The 18,884-nt window shown below is 42.9% G+C and overlaps 1 protein-coding gene across 3 annotated transcripts in view; it reads left to right on the top strand.

Moving 5' to 3' along the window:
- ARB2A (ARB2 cotranscriptional regulator A) overlaps window positions 1–16,841 on the top strand; it is a 231,421-nt gene extending 214,580 nt beyond the window's left edge. For 2 of the 3 annotated variants that reach the window (XM_087885891.1, XM_060690615.2), the window contains exon 11: window positions 1,480–5,234. In XM_087885891.1, the coding sequence (XP_087742017.1) occupies window positions 1,480–1,622 (143 nt within the window). In that variant the 3' untranslated portion in view covers window positions 1,623–5,234. Of the gene's footprint in view, window positions 1–1,479; window positions 5,235–16,701 lie in introns of those variants that run through there. The other variant, XM_087885890.1, reaches the window with a different exon arrangement.
- The last annotated feature ends 2,043 nt before the right edge of the window (window positions 16,842–18,884 follow it).

Genomic DNA, 18,884 nt, shown 5'->3' with positions numbered 1-18,884 from the left:
AGTGACGTTATCTTTACACAAGCATTATCTATATTTTATTTGGGTGACAAATAATTGTCTGGGTTCTTAAATAAGATCTCCAAGGTTGCTACGTGACACTAGTTCTTTGTCTAAAAAAAAAGCCTGTCTGCAATTGTGCCTTTTATAAAAGATATCTGTGAAGGAATTATCCTCATTTGAAGTGACCTGCCTTAAGTGTTAAAAGGATGTAGCGGAAAAGCAGACCTTTGCTGGGGTTGGTCGGGAGTACCTGCATTATTGAAGGGTCTTTGTAGTGATGCCTCTAGAGAGGGTTTGCCTTTATAATTATATGCAAGTATCACACCAGTGGTGTGATCCAGGTAGGGACTCAAGATCTATTTTTATGTATCACATCTATTCCAGAGACTCCAAGCTCTTCTCTCCCCCGCCCCTCCCGCTAGCTCTCCTTCAGGGTAGGCCAGGGTGATCATGTCCTTTATTGTTGTAACTCCCAGATTGTGATACTCTCACAAAACTGTTGCTAGGCAACAAATGTGGTTACCAGGTCTCAGCGAATAGCTGAAGGGAAAGCAAAGTGTTGCACCATTGTAGAGTAACCATAGCAATGACCTACTATTACAGAGTGGAGAATTATCATTAACAATGTTAAAGTATCATACAGAAGCCTGGGATCCTGAGACTTCCCAGCAGCATCTCTGCATAATTGCGTTATCCAGGAAGGACTCTCAACTCTTGCAGGGCACCTAGTGACTGGAGTGTTTTGCAGGAGGGCTTATGATTAGATGCTGATCTACCAAATCTCACCATTTCACTCTGAAAGCCATTTCAGAGTAGGCTTCTTGCCCTACTATGTTAGTTTTATCTAGGAGAGAGCAACAGTGCAGGAGTATTATACATACAAGGGCAAGCAAAGAGGCACATTAGAAAGCCCCTTCCATTCAAGACATAGAAAAATAACAGCAACGCCACTGGGAAAGATTTGGATGTTTTTGTAGAGTAACAAGCAGCCAGCCAGTATATGTATCCTCACTAAAGAGGAAAATTTCTGTTCATAACCTGTGGTGCTGAATTTTTGTCTCCATTCTCTGCCTTGGCACAACCTAGGAGCGAGAGGACACAGCTTTGGAAACTGGCTTGAGATGAAGTCATGAATTTGAGGGGGGGGGGATTAACAAATCTTGCCATACTCTTTCCTGCCCTCTCTGCTCATAATTCACCCAATCGCCTAGGGAAGACTATGACGTCTGCCTTCCCCGCCGCCGCGAAGGCACTTGGCTGGCAAAGAGCGCGTGTCTTCTGCACGTGTGTACGCGGGCGGGTGCGCGCTCTGAGGCTTGGTGGTGCTGCTGGCGCCCGCGCGTAGCTCCCGCTTCCCAGCTTGACCCTTTCCCAGTTTGCTGCCGAGGGCGGGGGATGCTTCTTCTCCACCCCAAGCCCCGCCGGTCTCCCGGGTTTCCCCTCAGGTAGTGACGCGGTGCTCTTTTTTCTGTGTTGCAGGGACGGAGCGGCACGAGCTGACCTCCTGGAAGAGCTACCCGTCGATCTTTCGGTTCTTCCACGAGGCGATGGAGGCGAAAACCAGCTCGGGCAAAGCGGCTCCCACGCGACGGTCGCAGCGGATCCGCTACGAGGAGCTGTAAAAAGCGGGCGGAAGCGGCTCCCGCTCGTCTCTGTGCAGGCGGCGCGCTGCGTTCCCAGCCCCTCATTAGATTGTTTTCTTCCTAGAGCACAGGGTCGCCGCCTATACATCTAAGTAGTGTTTTGCATTATTTCTAGATGAGTGCAACTGTCAAAGCAATATGGGTTCACTGCTTATGCTTCCTGTGGGCTGCGGCTTGGATTTCGGGCTGCCCATCAGTGCGCAGATTAAGGCTGACAGCAGCGCTGCACGGCGCAGTCTGGCGCAGCTCTAATTGCCCCGGACGCAGCCCTGCCCTGAGTTGATGGCGGGCTGCTGCCGTCGTCGCCGCCGCCGCCGCCGCGGCTCTTTCCTGGTCCTAACGCCCGCCTTTTGCCGGGGCCGCTTTCTGGCTTCCCGCCCGCCTGCCCCTGTCTCTCTCTTTCTCTCACTCCCACCCCCAGCCGTCAGTCCTCGTTTTAGAGACACGTTTTAAACAAAGAATTTGTTTCTGTTTCGGAATGTAGGCCTGTACGTGCTAGACGTTTTAAAGTAATTTCCCGCAACGTTATTTGGAGATTTTTGTTTTTAAAAGGTCCCGCGTTTTTTTTATTTTTTTTTTTTTTAAATCCACATGAGGGGATAAACCGCAGTGTCCCTGTGCTAGTGATCTCCAGTGATGCTTTTCTCTGTGATTGGAGTATAAATGCTTAGACTCTCACGCAGCCACAACATATTTTTGTTTTCTTTTATGCTGAAGAAAGCGTCTGCGCTGAACTTGAAAATGCATTTAATCGATACCTATTTTATATATATATGGAAGATTTAAACGATTCCAAGTGGGACTGCTGTAAATCTCAATTGTGGGACCGAACTCAAACGCACCCAGTTTTAGTGCTTGAGGAATGCACTTTCCAACTGTTTTCTTGTTTTGGAATACTTTAGGGTTTTCAGGGAAAATTGCTGGATCCTTTTAAAAAAGTAGAACTAGCAGCAGTAGTATTTTAAGGTGTTTCTTCTGATGCTTGGTTGGCATCTTTATTTTTTATTCAAATAGATTATCTATTTTATGACAGATCAAATAGCTAATAACTTTTTTAAAATGCTGGATGGTACCAGAATTCCACAAATCTAGCCTTTTCTGAGTGCAAGGCAAAGGGAGAAGCAGCAACATTTTCAGTTTGGCAAAACAGGGTCAGCATTAGAAAGGAGCAGTCCTCTCTTGTTGCTGAAGGACATCACCCATCAGTGCCCTCTCACATGGTTGAACTCCTCACGTGGAGATTCATTTTTCCTTAGTCATTTGGCTATCACTGTGAAATATTGATGGACAAAAAAAAGTCATTTAATGACTACTTGTTCAATGACTTTGAACTTATGACAGCACTGAGCAAATGATACAACCAGTCCTCATACTTATGGCTGGAGCAGTATCCCCATAGTCACATGATCACCTCTGGGACTTTCCCTGCCAGCTTCCCACAAGCAAAGACATTGGGAAAAATGGCAGGAAGTCAGAAGTCACAATCACATGAGGTCCTCACTTAATGACCTGCACAGTCCTCACTTAAAAACTGGAGACTGCGAGACCTGCCATCACTAAGCAGCACAGCCACATGACATCATGTTTTATGACAGCATTGCTTAGTGATGGTAGCTCCAGTCCCAATTACTGTTGTTGGACTAGTTTTACTGATGCTACTATAACTAGCATTATTATCAAAACGGTCCTAATCACTTTTAATGACTTGGGCTTAAAAAGAAGTCCATGCAGGCATGAATCCACATTTTGTCAACAGATCTATGATGTGTCATAGCCTCATCTTTGGGCTATGATACTGCGTGCTCTAAATATCCATAGGTGTGGCCTATATCAAAATTATATGGGACATGGTGGCTCAATGCCTAAGACACTGAGCTTGTCAATCAAAAGATCGGCAGTTCAGTGGTTCGAATCCCTAGTGCCATGTAACGGGGTGAGTTCCCGTTACTTGTTCCACCTTCTGCCAACCTAGCAGTTCGAAAGCACGTAAAAAATGCAAGTAGAAAAATAGGGACCACCTTTAGTGGGAAGGTAACAGCGCTCTGTGCGCCTTTGGCATTTAGTCATACAGGCCACATGAGCATGGAGACGTCTTCAGACAGTGCTGGCTCTTCAGATTTGAAACGGAGATGAGCACCATCCCCTAGAGTCAGGAATGATTAGCACATATGTGCGAGGGGAACCTTTACTTTTACCTTATATCAAAATTGAGAAGCCAGACATTTTTGCTTCTTCGGGAAGTTTCTGCTAACAGCTGCCGCCTGATGCGAGAATTCAACACACTTAGCAGTTGATCTAAAACTGTCAGAAAGTGGACAGTGCCAAGCAACCAAATTGCTCTGGTTGTCTTGAATGAGCCGGGTGTGAGAACTGTGACTTTAGCCTCTTTGGAAGCACTAATTGTCATGGGCTGTAGGATGGGTGCCAAGCATATAGCAGTTGAACAGCACACAATGCAGTCATTTTATTCTCTCGTATGGCTTCACTTCTGATGACACTAAAACAGAATATTGATCGCCTTTCTTTCATTGTATTTATTTGACAGTCTTGAAATTGGAACCACTCTTCTTTCTACAAACACACATTTATAGTGAAGCTTTATGATTTCAGTAGACTCCGGGAAGAATCTGAAGGGCTTTTTTTTTTGCCCTTATGTACGCTTATGATTAAATGGCTGTCTTACTTATCTGAAAATGTATTCTCTGATATATGCCTCCCACTCAGGGCAAAAACTAGATCACTGGATTGTTCCCTTTGCTGGAAATCCACCAAAGTGATGCCCCAGGTAAAGGCCAGGACCAAGTGGCTCCCAAGGCTATCTACTTCTATTAACTAGGGTCTCCATGGGTGTAGATGCCTTTGTGCAGCTGTCTACATGCTGTTGCTTCCTCACCTGCATTTTTAAAAAGATTCCCTCACATATCAATGGATATCCTTTGAGTCCTGGAAGCCATAAAAATGTGGAACTGAGATTTTTCTTATTTTTTTATTTATTTATTTGCAGCAGAAGGTCGATTGTTCCTCAGTTGTACCAACATCCAATCCAGTGGGCTGCTTATGGTTGGTTTATTTAATTATTTAATTTAGCTTATCATTTCTTTGCCTGGTCATTTCAGTTTTTATCTCTTTGTCACATCAATGGTGGCTAGAAATCTTTTTTTTTTTCCTGCCCTCCCCATTTATGTAAATCCTGGTTAAATCCTGGATGTTTCTCCTCTTGTGTGCTGATTTGTTTGCTGTTTTGTATTCCTTATGAATTGTACTGTTAGGGTTTTTTTGACCATAATCATAGGAAAATAAAACACCATAACCTGCAGTCTCTCAGTCAGGAAGTCTTTTGAGGCTATCAAAGTGCCAAACCTGATCAAGCAATCTATCCCCACCTGTTTTTATTTTTTTAAAATATCAGTCATCAATTTCTACTCCACAGTGCAGACCCACAAGCCCTAAATAATGGGGCAAAATATCGTTGCCCAGTTAGCACTCTTGCTCTTTGTGGACCAAACTGTAAGCACAGGGAAATATTAAAGATTGTCTCTTTCTATTTACACTAGAAACAATAATAAAAATAAAGATGGTTTTCTCTTCTAATATTCCGAGTGTGTTTGACTTGTGTTGAGCCTTATTGAATAATCTGGGGAAATGCAATAATCAAGATTGATTGTTTACTATCTGGGACCAATTAGAAGGCAGGATAAAGGAAACAGACACTTTTTCTAAGGATCACTTGAGCCATTTGATCAGAAGCAATTGTAGAAATAATCCAATCATCTTTGTGTTGGCATAGTAGTACTATAATAAGGATATGCTTTATATTGCCATAATGTTGTATGAGCAAGCAATAATCAGAAAACCTCTCCTCTACCTGAAGGAAATCTGGATCGTCCAATCATATGTATATTATTATTTTGCACTGCACTGCAAGTTTTCAAATTCTGTATTAGCCATTCAGATCCACTGATATGAAATGCGCAACAAAGGGATGGATGGATGGATGGACATTTTTAATAACTAAGTCCTTGTTTAAAAAGACCATACCAGGCCTTATTCTTTTCAAAAGGGGTTGAAGGAATAGATTTACATTAACAAATTAAATAGTAACATTATACTGAATTAATGGATTTAACTAGAAGGCACACGGCTTTTATAAAGAAAAAAGAAAAAGAAAGCAATTGCTTTGTCTTGATGCTTATATCTCAAAGCTTGGTGAATTTAACAGGAATCCCAGAGCTCATTTTCATGTCCCCCTAACCATGGCACACACATGCCCTTATAACTGTTTTTATATCACATGCCTCATAATATTGCTTCAGTCTAATTCCCAGCCTACAGCTGAAGCTGTTGTTCTTCCAGTTTCAGAGCTCTGTTTCTCTATCTTCTCTCCACACAATTTGTGTCATGGACACAATTTAGCACTCCAAATGCTCCACTGAGTCATCACCCTGCATAATGCCTGGCCATTGCTTTTATGAGAAGCTTATCAGGTCTTCAAATTAATTCCTTATAGAAGCAGGAAGAGCCGCCTTTCGAAAGAACACTAGACCTGTGTTTAAAGCACAGTACTAGCACTGCACTTCGCAGCAGGCTGAGTTTAACCGGGAGAGACAGATTTTCCCAGTTTTAGATCTAGTTAGTAATCAGAAATAATAACACCATGAGATTTGCAGGCTTTCCATTTTTTATGACAAGGGATTTCGCTTGGGACAGCAGAATATAGTTGGTTCAAGGACTGATTGCACTTTAATCTGGACATCTGGCTTTGCCCCCAGAAAATACATAGAACAGCTTTATTCTGTAGTGGTAAAAATGAAAAAGTTCTATGGAACCAGAGTTGATTGAAAGGTGGGCGATATAAAAAAACTATGGCTTCCAGGACAATAGTTTTTAACCAAAGGGATATTATACCAAAGCTATGACATTTATGCCTAGACCCAACACCAGCTTTGCCTCTGGTCATCCAAGCTCTGATTTATACACTCTATTGTATATTGTATGTGGCCGTGTGGCAGAAATAAAAACACAAAATTCCCAATGTAGTCCTCTAACGTTTTGCCCAGTAAAATTTGATTTTCAAATAAGAATGGAAAGCAATAGGTGCTTTCATCATAGTGCTCAGCTGGCTTTGGGAAGGCAGATGATTGAGGAAGAATTGCAAGTGGGAGGTGCAACAGGTGGGAGTGATTCACTGCCAATATGATGCTTTCCCCCTTGGTGATTAGGATGAATCTCATAATCATGCAATTCTATACATGCGAGTCCCTTGAACTGCAAGGCAAGCAAACCAGTCAGTCCTGGAGGAGATCAACCCTGACTGCTCTTTAGAAGGGCAGATCCTGAAGATGGAACTCAAATACTTTGGCCATCTAATGAGAAGGAAGGATTCACTGGAGAAGAGCCTAATGCTGGGAACGATTGAGGGCAAAAGAAGAATGGGATGGCAGAGAATGAGGTGCCTGGATGGAGTCACTGAAGCGGGGGATGGTAGAGGATATGAAGACCTGGAAGAACGTTGTCCATGGGGTTGTGATTCGTGACTAACAACAACATACATGCTTACTCAGAAATGGCTCTGTTATAGTTTTCGTGTGATGTACTCCCAAATGTATATAAGCTTGCACTATACCTCCTTAAAGTTCATGTACCGCAGCCACAAATTCCTAGCAGTATTCTTACTTTCATCCAATTTCATTGCAAAAGAAGGGGAAAGGATGAAGGGACCCTGCTTTCAATTTGCAAAATATCTTCAAACAACATTGGAACTGGAGAGTAGCAACAGGGAAAAGTGGGCTTTATTAGGTGCCCCTCCCTTCTGCTTCTATCTAATCAAGCAGAGCTTCCAACATTTTCAGCAGGCAAAAGGGAGATTCTTTCATGAGGTCAGGAACTGGGAGGCTGCTTTCTGGTTGCAGATTCCTTCCTTGAGCTGCCACAGTGAATTTGAACCTGCCCATGACTCTGCTAAATTGGTCCAAAGCCTATAGATCTTTTGATCCACTCCTAGAAAAAGACTCAAAGAAAAGGCCACCAGTCCCTAGCCAAGCCCTAGAGTAAAAGAGAGAGAACGGCAGCTATTAGCTGTGATGAGAAAGAGGTGCCTCATTTTGGTTACTTCCCCTCAGCTTTTGCTGATACACACCAAGGAGGTTGTTCCAGGTCCAACCTTCATCACCAAGGGCAGTGCTAATTCCACACTCTTCCCCCCACAAACTGCAAAGCTTGAAAGGGGAACTCAATTGTACCCTACTCCAGTTCAATCCAGTTTGCTTTATTCCTCTCCATGAATTCAACTAATTAGGATTCTGTTTCTGACAGCAGAATCCTTTGGCAACATCCTTGGTATCTTCTGCTATTGTGTTCCTGGAAGTACCCTGGCAGCCCCATCCCTTCCAGCCTGCCATCAGTGCAGGAGGATGGGAGATGTGCAACTTTAGACCCTAGCAGTTTTCACAAACTCTGGAAAGTGATTCCGATGCTCCCTCCATCCTTTAGTTGTAATTGAGGACTATAAGATTCCCATCAAAGAGTTCCCGCTTTTATCTTCTTTGATTGCAAGATGTACAAAAGGCTTGAAGGGGGAGGGACAGGGGCATGGAAGAGAAAGAATTTTAAAGCACACTTGGAGGGAAAATGTTGGATTAATTATGTCACTTGGATCAGTAGTTTTAGTTTCACATTGCTGGCCTGTTTGGATCATGATATCTTCAAAAGTAGCTAAAAAATCTGGCACCTTCAGCTGAAAGAGTGCAAGAATCCCAAGGCTGCTGAAAACTCCTGTAGAAGGGGAGCAAATGGGGGGGTGGGAGAGGGTAGGAGTTTGAGTAAGCAGTTTTTGCCACTCTCTGGTACTTTTTAGTCGGGTGTAGAAATCAGTAATCAAGAACAGAAAGCATGTGCCCAATATCAATAGATCTTTCTGGGGCAAGAAGGGAGCTATTTTTAACTAGATCTTCCATTTGTCCTATATTTATTTTTTTTTACATCAGGTTCTTTATTGTCCAAACAGTAAGGAGATGGAAATGGAGACCTATCATCAATTTACCACCATTTTCTGCCAGTCAGTAGGTAAAATAAGAAGCAAATTTTACACTTATCCTAAACTTCAACCGACAAACATTTGAGAGAATGAAGTCAACCAAGTGGGCCCTAATTTATATTTTATTAAGTCCTCAGAACTGGTATCAGAATGTCTTGCTTTGTTTCTAACCGGCATAAACCATTTTTTTTAATCAGGTAACTATTCCGGGTAACCCTAAAACTTAACCCACTATTGTCTGTTCTCCCTTACTCCCTTATTTTTGTTAACAACTTGTGTGTGGGGCACAGAGAAGAGTAAAATGGCCTTGCTATTAATTAACTCAGTTATTTCTTAACTATTCCCATTTTTCAGGCAAACAGGAGAGATTCTGGCAGAAGCCACCTAGTCTCAATTTGCTCTGGTACAGAAAATTTTTGGTTCTGCAAAACTCCATTTTCTTTCTTTCTTTCTTTTTTGTTTATATTGTTCTCTATCATCATCTCATAAATATGTTGGAGTTGATTCCTAATCGACTACTTTAGGGTGTTTAAGCATTTTAATGTTTTATCGGAAGGACAGTATTCTCCTGCTGTTCTCTTTTTAGCAGTCAGGCTGTCATATAATTGAAAGCTATCATAAAACAACCGGGGTTACCCCATATACCTACAGTGAAGGTTATATCGCAACTGAAATGAAAGAAACTGTTAATATGGGATATCGCTCTATAGGTCCCTTACAGACAGATCACACGTTAATTGTTGATTTATTTGTCCAAAAGGAAGAGGGAGGGAGATTTCACCCAAACTTTCCAAACGCTGTCATTCCTCGTAATCCCTCGCATTTCCCACTTTTCTTTCCAGTTTCAGATTGCATGTATTTGTGAGCATTTCACCAGATCAGTGACAGCTCTTTATTTGCATAATTATATGCTCTGGTCTGAAGAGAAAACTAACCCCCAAATTTCATGGGTCACCAAACTACAACAACCAATGTTTTATCACGTATGCTAAGAAAAAGCGTGGAGGGGGGGGGGAGGCCAAGACGTATAAAGTTTCTTGGGGAGTTTTTACTCCTCAGAAAATTAAAGATGCGACGCCCTTGAATGGGTGGACATCTTTGCAAATTCTTTGTAACTGAATTCTGTTTTTTTTTTTTAAAGGAAAGTAGAGATTAGTAAAGTAGCTCGAAGAGAAAGGGGAGCGCAGACCCTCAAGCGTTATTTCAAAGGACATTTCCCAAATAAGCTCCGCTGTATTTCAACGGTTTTTTCCGATTCCACTGTTGTAAAACAGCGCCATCCTAGGAGCCCTATTGAGATCAGTAGGACTTGGCTCCCAGGCAGGTGGGGGGAAAGAAGGCCGTTCATTTAGTTCCGAGTAAGTCCCAGTAAACTCAAAGCCCTTGCTTCCAGGGAGACCGGGCCGCCCGGTGGCACCGCCGCCGAGTTTGTAGCAGCGGCGCGGAAGAAGCAAAACTTCGCTGAGACGAAGCGCTTAGTCGCTTTTCCCTGCTGGTCTCTTCTTCTGGATGCGCGCACAGACCTGAGCGCCTGTAATTTGGTCTTTCCTTCTCCGGGAGGTTTTGGTTTACGAAGTCAATTCGGCTTAGGACAAAACTGTCCTTTCTTCTTCAACTGCAGGTCTACAGTCTCAAAATACAAAGTGCCACTTGCTTCCCTTCCTGTCTCAGGATCTGGTTGTCCACCAAATGCCCGGGGATCCCTCCCTCTTCCAAGCCACCGAATGTGGGGTTGAAACATTCCGGAAGGTGATTTCTCCCCCCCCCCAGCCTGGTGACCGTGGCTTGATGTCAGGCTTCTCAAGGGTCTTCTTCAGACGGTCTTTTGCGGTTAGCCTTTCCCTCCCGCCTTCTGGGGTCGCTGCTGCTTGGACTCCAGCTGCCAGCAGGGTTGGGTTGAAATCTTCTGCGCCCCCTTTGCCCTTCTCTTCTGCGGGGGATCCTAAAGGAAGAGGCCGAACCATTTCCGGGGCTGGAGCAGCACAGGGCTTGCGAGAGGATGCCAGACATGGGAAGCCACCGCCACCGCCCGGAGCTCAAAAACGCCGAGCCCAGAAGGCTAAGAGCTTCCCGGCTGGGCCTTGGATATCAGCCTTACAATCTCAGGAAACCCAGCTGGTTCCTCCAAATTCTTTGTAAGTCAAGAGAAGGCAGGCGGTGCCTCTCACTCCTCTCCGAAGCCTTCAACCCGGTGAGGTCTGGAGGAGACACTGACTTTCTGGACCCAACCTGTAGCCCCTCAGTCATGCTTGGAGCAGCCTCGCTTTGAGGCAGGGAGTCATTTCTCCCAGGTACACACCGGTTTGGTTCTTTTCAGCCCACCCATTCCTGTCCTGAAAACTTCAGTTGAGGCTTTCAAATGAATGCTTGGGGCCACCGTGGCGTAATACCTCTGAATCATGAAAGGTAACTGAGCAGCTTGCCTAGATCTCCAAACTGCTGCAGAACTTTTTACGAACTCTCCAGCAAATTTTCTAGCGATCCCAAAAGAGATCGCTACTTTTTGCTCCAGTTCCGCTGCAACGTAGAGAACAAGAATATCAAATGATAAGGGCATGTCCCCACTTCTGGATATCTCCCTTTGCACAAATCCACTTTCGGATGATCCGTTTTGTTCCTTTGGGGGGGGGGAAGCATTTTTGTAATTAAGTTTCTCTGCTTTTAATTAGTTTCAGAAAGTACTGGCTGATTTTGGGCTCAAAAGCTAAAGAGGGTCAGGCCTCGCTAGTAGTTATGGGAAAACATCTGGGCTATATCTAAGTTTTAGGCAAGCCTAAGAAGAAAAGCACCCTTTAAAAGGCAGTGAGAATACTTCCACACTGCTGCTCACAACATTTCCATGGATGAGTCTACAAAATCAGCAAGAGCTGAGTTCAGTTTATTTGTACATTCCTTCAAGTTCATTACCTGAAAAAAATGTATGCACTTATTTTATTTTAATTAATCTAAAGAGAGGAAATTTGAGGGTTTAAAACCGGATAGTTAATAATAGAGAGAGTTCTATCCATAGTTCATATTTTCCTCCAGGGATCAACAGTTGCATGCTATCTCTCCCTCCCTCTTTAAGTATTTATTAGTTATAACATTTGGCATCCTTGCATCTTAACTTATCCTTTTCTCCAATTTCTTTTTTCTTAAATCTCAAGTTCCTAACAATGTACCATTCTTCAATGTTAGTTTTTTATAATAGCATTGTATCTATATGTCATATTCCTATGAGGTTAATTCAGTAAATGTAAAAAAAAACCCAACTAATTTAACCCTTCCCCTTTTGTCTCCAAAACAGAATGAATATTTATTATTTGGATATTTTTTGGAGTATTAACATTTGGAAATGTTTTTACAGCAAATAACCAAATAATAAATGTTCATTCTGTTTTGGAGACAAAAGGGGAAGGGTTAAATTAGTTGGGTTTTTTTCACATTTACTGAAACATCCAATCAACCTGTGAATGATTATCAGCTTTTATCATGGCTGGGGTGACGGTGTGTGCATGGGGAAGAAATACATGATATGTCCAAAAAAAAAAAAAAAAAAAAAAAAGAGTAGAGGAAATTCAGTGGGGCGAAGTGAGGAGAGGAAAAACTTATTTCTTCAGCTATCCCCTAGCACCATGGACAGCGCCTCGTCTGTTGCTTCCTGTTCTCCCACACCGCTTTCCTTCCCTCCAACTGCCCTCCAAGGAGTCCCTTCTGAAAGAAAATGTAGGAGATCACTTCCCAGGCTTCCTTTCTTACCACGCAAATACTTCTGCAGTGGAAGAGTAACACGTTAATTTAACTCCCCCCCACCCCCCACCCCCGCTCAATTGTTCATATTGTTCACACTGGTATGATTCAAATAATATTTTCCAGACCCGCTTTGCCTGGTTTTACCCTTCACTATTCGATCTGTTCACTGTCTTTCTCAAACACTTTCCCTGAAAAAAGAACCTAAGGCATCTCCCCCCCCCCAAAGCTCGGCCTTTACTGCCTGCCCCTCTCCTGGCCTCTGCGTCTCTCTTCTCTCTCTCTCAGGCTCTCATGGGTTGCACTGTGTCCTTGCCCTTCGCAAGTCTGTCCTCAGCCATAAGCTCTACTGGGGGAGCCAGGCTTCTCTTGAGGAGGTCATAACGTAGTTTCTCTCTTCTTTGATGCCCACCTACTCTGAGCACTCCAACTCCCAGACAGCTGGTTAATTACAGCCTCTGAAAGGCATCCCAGTGTTGCAACCCAAACGAAGAGCTGAAAAATTGACAGCAACTCACTTGACAGACTTCCCTTTATCTCCATACCCTTTCCCTCATCTCCCCTTCGCTAATGTCACCCACCCTCTGTTTCAGACCCCTAAGTTAACCTCCCTGCAAGTCTTCCTTCCCAGACCCACCCACCCACCCGCTGCGATCCTCAGATCCAGCAACATCCCCGCCCCTGATCCTCTGCCCAACCTTTCATTCCTTTCGGCTTAGGGGAAAGAGGGAAGGGCAAAGAACCTCTTCTTTTCTTTTGCTTTGATCACATCCTTGCCACTCCAGCAAACAACCTAGAGCCTGCAATAATAGTCAACCATACTATTTACGTGCTCACTGCTTTAAATCCAACAAGACGTTCATTGCTCATTAAAACCTTGCGCTCAGCCTTTCATTTTTTTTTTTTTTTTAGTGATGGGGTTCTTGCCATTTTGCCTCTCCGATCAAGTCAAATTTTAGAAATAGAGAACAGTTTGGGCAGTTGCAAGTTTCCGGATTTCTGTTGAATATCCCAGTTACCATATGAGCAACAAAGACACAAAGTTAGGAAGTCCTGAGGTAGGAAAAGAATTCCAAAGCAAGTCAGGAGTTTTCTTTTTAGAAATATAACCCTGAATTCTGCTACTTTGCTGTTTTGGGAATATGCTTTAAGAAATGGTTACTGAGTTCTCTGTATCATGCCCAGATTATTGTTGTTGTCATTAGGCTTTTACCGGGGAATAGAACTACTTTATAGAGGGTATTTGGTATTTTGCTTATGGAAATAATACTAATTGGGGGGAAAAAATCCAGGTAGTTTTCTTTCTTTTTTTAAGCAGCAGCTTTCTGGACACAATGGCAGGGGGGGGATCTAACTTCTTTTTCACTCATCATCTGCACACTTTTTAATGAATTAAATGGCTTGACTTATTTTTTCCCCCTTCATCTTTGGTGGGAGCAGACATAATACACTTTCTCTGTTACGTGAGGCAGCTTCCCAATGGAAGGTTTCCTCGTAACTTTTACACTTTCTCCTGTCCTTATAAAATGTTTGATAGAGCAGATTTGTTTAAAAAAAAATTCAACAAGCAGGTTGATACAGAAGAAAGAAGATACCTCCCTTTTTGCAAAACGAACTCCTGCTCTATGACACGATGGGCAATCTAAACCTGTTGCAATTTCCCCAAAGTTCTTAAAGACAGCGTCGATTTAGGAAACTTATTTTCAATGAATAGTCTAACTGATTTTCTTCTTACAATTGGGCCGTTCTGATAGACAATTGCTTGCTTGCTAGCTTGCTTTAAATAGAAAATGAATTGGCAGCATTATAAACCTTATACTCTGAAAATTAGGAAGCTGAAAATGTGTCTTAAAGAACTTCCAGCTTTCAAATGAAATATTTTGTTCATTCCTAGATCTGTCTTGGCTTTTTACATTTTTCCATAGCACTTCCCCATTACCTAAAAAAATAATTGCCTTTCTCCGTTTTACCCTACGACATAGCATGGTTGTTTTACTTTATGCCACTATTATCTAGGATGTGCCTCAGCATCTCCTAATTAACTAGTAAATCTCAAATTTGGTAATCTTAAAAATAACATTTAAGGGAAGGTGGGGGGGGGATGATGGACAAAGATGGTGGGGTATGTCGGACAAAATAGTTATGACTGTGTTCAACATCATGGCACTTTCTATTTTTTTTCTCCTCAATTACTATAACCAATTACGTTTTTTCTCCTGATAATTTTATTTTCCTCTTATTTGTGATATGTCTGTGTGTGGAGGGAGGGGGATCACCATTCGCTCCCTCTCTTACTCCCTGCAAACCTTCAAAGTCGCTTGAAGTTACTTTTTTTTTTGTCTTCAGGGCATTTGTCAATGTCAAAAATACCTGAGCTATTTAAAGAAACCAAGTGGTGTAGTGTACCTGACTATATACACATATTCACACTTCAGGGAGTTTTCTGAAAATCATTAGGCACCGATTAATATTTGAAAATGCCTATTGGACATTTCTGAAAAAAAAAAAACAACCAACCACAATAATAACCAAATCCAGATGTAATATTTTAGGATTAAGTTGCTAGTTAAGCATTATTTTCCTTCAAGGATAGCAGAATTTCTATCGAACATTTAAAAAGAGCAATTAATTCTAGAAAATATTCAGCAACCACCAGCACCTTCCACATCAATTTTTCAATAGAAACTCTGTAACATTTTTTTTTTTTGGTCATTTCTCTCTCGCTTCGTGTTGGAATGAATAGGATTCTCTGAAGAAGCCACGAAACTTACAGATTTTATAACATACACATAATTTACTTAGCATGGGCGAGACTTATTCCTCTTCTAAGAAAAAAGCACCTCTCCTTCCCTCTCAGTTTGGGCGAACCGTGGATGAGAAGGTAAACTCAGGAAGCAGATCACATTACAATCTGGATTCGTCTTATTTATTATTCTAATTTTGAGTAGTGCCGTTTGCAGGTCATTTGGGTATCTGACTTGCTAAAACGGAGCTCCTTAAAACGCCCTGCTCCTGATATGCAGAGCTTGAGCGATTATATTATATTGCTTAGTTTCGGTGGCGAACATCTAAGTGTTAATAGTGACACGTGCGACAATCCATTTATTCGTGGAATATTTTCCGCCTGCCCACGGAGAGCGGAAGAGAGTTGCCAGCTTCAGTCTCTGCTCCTCAACTAGCAGCTACCCAGGCTACTGAAGTCACTACCTGTGCACTTTGAACTGCTTAAGGCGGTGGGAGGGAGAGAATCCCAGGGAAAGGTCTGTCGGTGCTCCAGCCACAACTAGCGCAGCTAAAGGGGGGGGAAAAAACAGATGGAACTGGCAGAACGGAAAGGAATTTGCCGGTATGGGAGCCAGGAAACTGCAGCAAGAGCTACATGCTTTAACGTTTCAGCTTTCATTATCCATTTCATTTTTAACGTTGGGACACCTAAGCTTGATCCAGAGCGTATGTTTGCAATAGTAGCAACGTGTTCATCTTTGGTGGTTTGGAGCTGATCAGGTTGTAAAATGTCCGCGATCCCCCCCCACCCCCAAATTACAGCCTGAACACCTGAGATTGTACAAAGGTCCTCATTAAAAGGGGGAGAAAAAGAAATGGCAGCGCCATTTGTCAAATACTACCAATCATGCCAGACAGGGATCTTTTACCTTTGTAATATTAATCTTTTTAAAAAGCATACATTTCTGAAAAAGTGAACCTCTTTCCTTTGGGGGAGGTGGTGTATGTGAGGGGTGGGGAGGCTGTATTTCAGTTATTTTAAGAATGGTAAATAAACTTTTTCTATGTTTGTAAATCCAAAGGAAAACAACGTTTTAATAATTTTGCTGAAACTAATGCTTAGAAATAATTTACTGTGCATTATATATACATGTTGGTACTATAATTTGAGATTATTTTTTCTATGAATATTTCCATAATATGAATTGCTAATTACATAAGCAATATAAACAGGTTTTCTGCTTAACAACCCCCCCTCGTCTTAATAAATGAATTCATTTAGGATACAACATATAGCCCTTTAAGGATAAATTTAGCGTTGACACGGATCATGTGTTCTCTATTCCAAAGGCAGCATAAACCAAGAAATATATACATTTATATAAATATATAGTTGACTTGGGGGTATTTTCACTTTAAAATCCTCGTAATTATTTTTGACTGTTCACAAAAGGGAAAAAGACTAAAGTTAACACGACCATCACCTGTTTATATTGAGCTACACCTCTATGTCTCAATGTATATGATGCAACCCTGCAGCCAATAAATAATTTTACTTTTTTTTTTTTTTAGTGGGATCTTTTAAGAATAAAGCAGCCTTTAAAGGGGAAACAATTCATGACGAATTCCCAAGCGGAAAAATGCCAGAGCTCATATTTCGGTCAGAGGATGCTTTCTATTTTAATCTGGATTATTAATAGAGTTTGTCCATTGTTTTATGTTATTGCATAGCGTGCCTTCATTTATTTATTTTTATTGTGATAACGGAGATGAAAAATGTCCTTCTCAGAATGACGACTGGAAACTTTTCGGGGAACGTTATTGCAAGAGGCTCTCTTAGCGGTGAATCGGAACTAACGTCCTGAAAGTCACAGCGCCATCTAGCAAGCGAAACGGGAATCAAAGGCGAGGAATGTACGATGCCTCTCCAGCAAACCCAACGGGGGGCGGGGGGAGAGAGGGGGAAGAGAGAAAGAGGGGCGATGAAACTCCTACCTCAGTTTCACCTGTTCAGAACCCGCCCCCAGCCCCAAATAGCACCAGAGACTCGGCCTTTGCCTCCTGCTTTCCTGAAAGCAGCTCACCTCCTCAGCCGTGCCTAACTCACATCTGCTTCCCTTAGTGGCAACAACCAGTTCCCAGCATTTATTGACAGGGGGAAAAAAATCCACCTGGCTGGCTCTTAATTACCTTTCCTGCTCGTTATCTTCTCTCACCGAGGTTTTAAAAAGAGAAGAGAGTCACCTTGGTCCCGTTAGAGGATACGTACCAGAAATCCGTTTGCCTAGATAACATTGCATTTCTTTCTGTTGAGTAGCTAAACTAATTCGATGGATCTGAGGCAGGAGTTTAAACATTCTCGAAAATATGAATCTAGCCTTCCCTGACCCCTTACTTTTCAGATGAAACTTAATTTCAGGTAGATTGGGTTTTTTTTAAGGTCCCAGGGAAATATTCCTTCTTTCTTAAATTGACTGTCTTTCAAAAGGCAGCAAAAAAAACCTAAAACGATTCTTTACTTTCTTTGTTGTTCTATTGGGTACCGCTTTGGCCAAGGTAATGTTCGAATTTATTGGGCTACGGGACAGGACCCATCGTCCACACCCTGAGGGCCATGAAAGTTTCAACTTCGCTGGTCTGGAAGGTGCCGAGTTCGGAAAGCTTACATTAGAGCCTCCTGCCCTAGTAATGAACATTAGTAATCACGTTGGCCAGTATTATTAGTCCCCAAATACAGCGTTTTTATTAGGCCAAGAGAAGTTTGTAAACTGGAAGGTTTGGTGTGTGAGGAAGCAGAAGGAAAACAACACACACACCCGTACAGAGAGAGAGGAAGGAAGGAAAGAAGGAGCAAAGAGAAAATCCAATATTAACGGTGTTTGCAAGTCATGTTTCTATTAGCTCCATGCAATTAAACGAAGGCAGCAAATCCGTTTTCTCCAGAGAAATTATAGCGCTTCTCACAAACAAGGCCGACCTTGGACTTCCTGGCTGCCACCTGCCTGGCAATCGGGCCACCCCATGCCCGGCAGCCTTGCAGAGGAGGCCCAGGGCTGACCGGCCAACGGGCCTGGCTGGGCTCAGAGCGGCGTCTTCCGCGGCCCCTTCTTGGGCCGAGGTGATCTGGCAGCCGAACCGCGATTGCAAACGTCGGAGCTTCTTTTACGCAGCCAAGTTTTCGGGCCGGTCATCAGCCGCCCATATTTTAGCCCAATTCAGGGACTGAAACGCTCGCCTAAACCGCTGCCTGCCGAAGAGTTGAAAGAGCAGCTCCAAGTCATCTCTTTGCAGGCTGGGCAGCATCTCTAGTGAAATCTGGAAAGATCAGCCGGGGCTAACGGAGGATTCTTGGCCGAGGCATCGGTTTAAAATGTTGCTGAACTTCGGTGGAAAACTGGGCATCTCTGGGGGAGAAGGGGGGGGGGCAAGAGACGCTCTTTGGAGAGTCCTTTGATGTTGCCTCTCCTCCTCCTCCTCCTCCTCCTTCCTATTCCATTTTTTTTTCACCCAGGTAACCTGCTCCACCGTGGGGTTTCCAGCTGCTTAAATGAACATTGATTTATTGCGTTTAAAAGTAAATTTACACACACGCCAACGCCATTCTGTTTTGTTTCCCCCAGACCCGAAGATTTATTTTCTGCTTAGCGCCGGGCTGACAAAACAAGGTCTTTAACTTTATTACCCACCGATGAAGAAATCCGTCTTATTCCTCCTGACCCCCCCCCCTCTCCCCCCCTCCTTGCTTTGGAATTTCC

The sequence above is a fragment of the Pantherophis guttatus genome, chromosome 2 (genome assembly GCF_059756535.1).
Source record: "Pantherophis guttatus breed Tessera chromosome 2, ASM5975653v1, whole genome shotgun sequence".
Classification (NCBI taxonomy): Eukaryota; Metazoa; Chordata; class Lepidosauria; order Squamata; family Colubridae; genus Pantherophis; species Pantherophis guttatus.
Note: the sequence above shows the minus strand (reverse complement) of the source record. Positions and strands in the feature narration are given on the sequence as shown.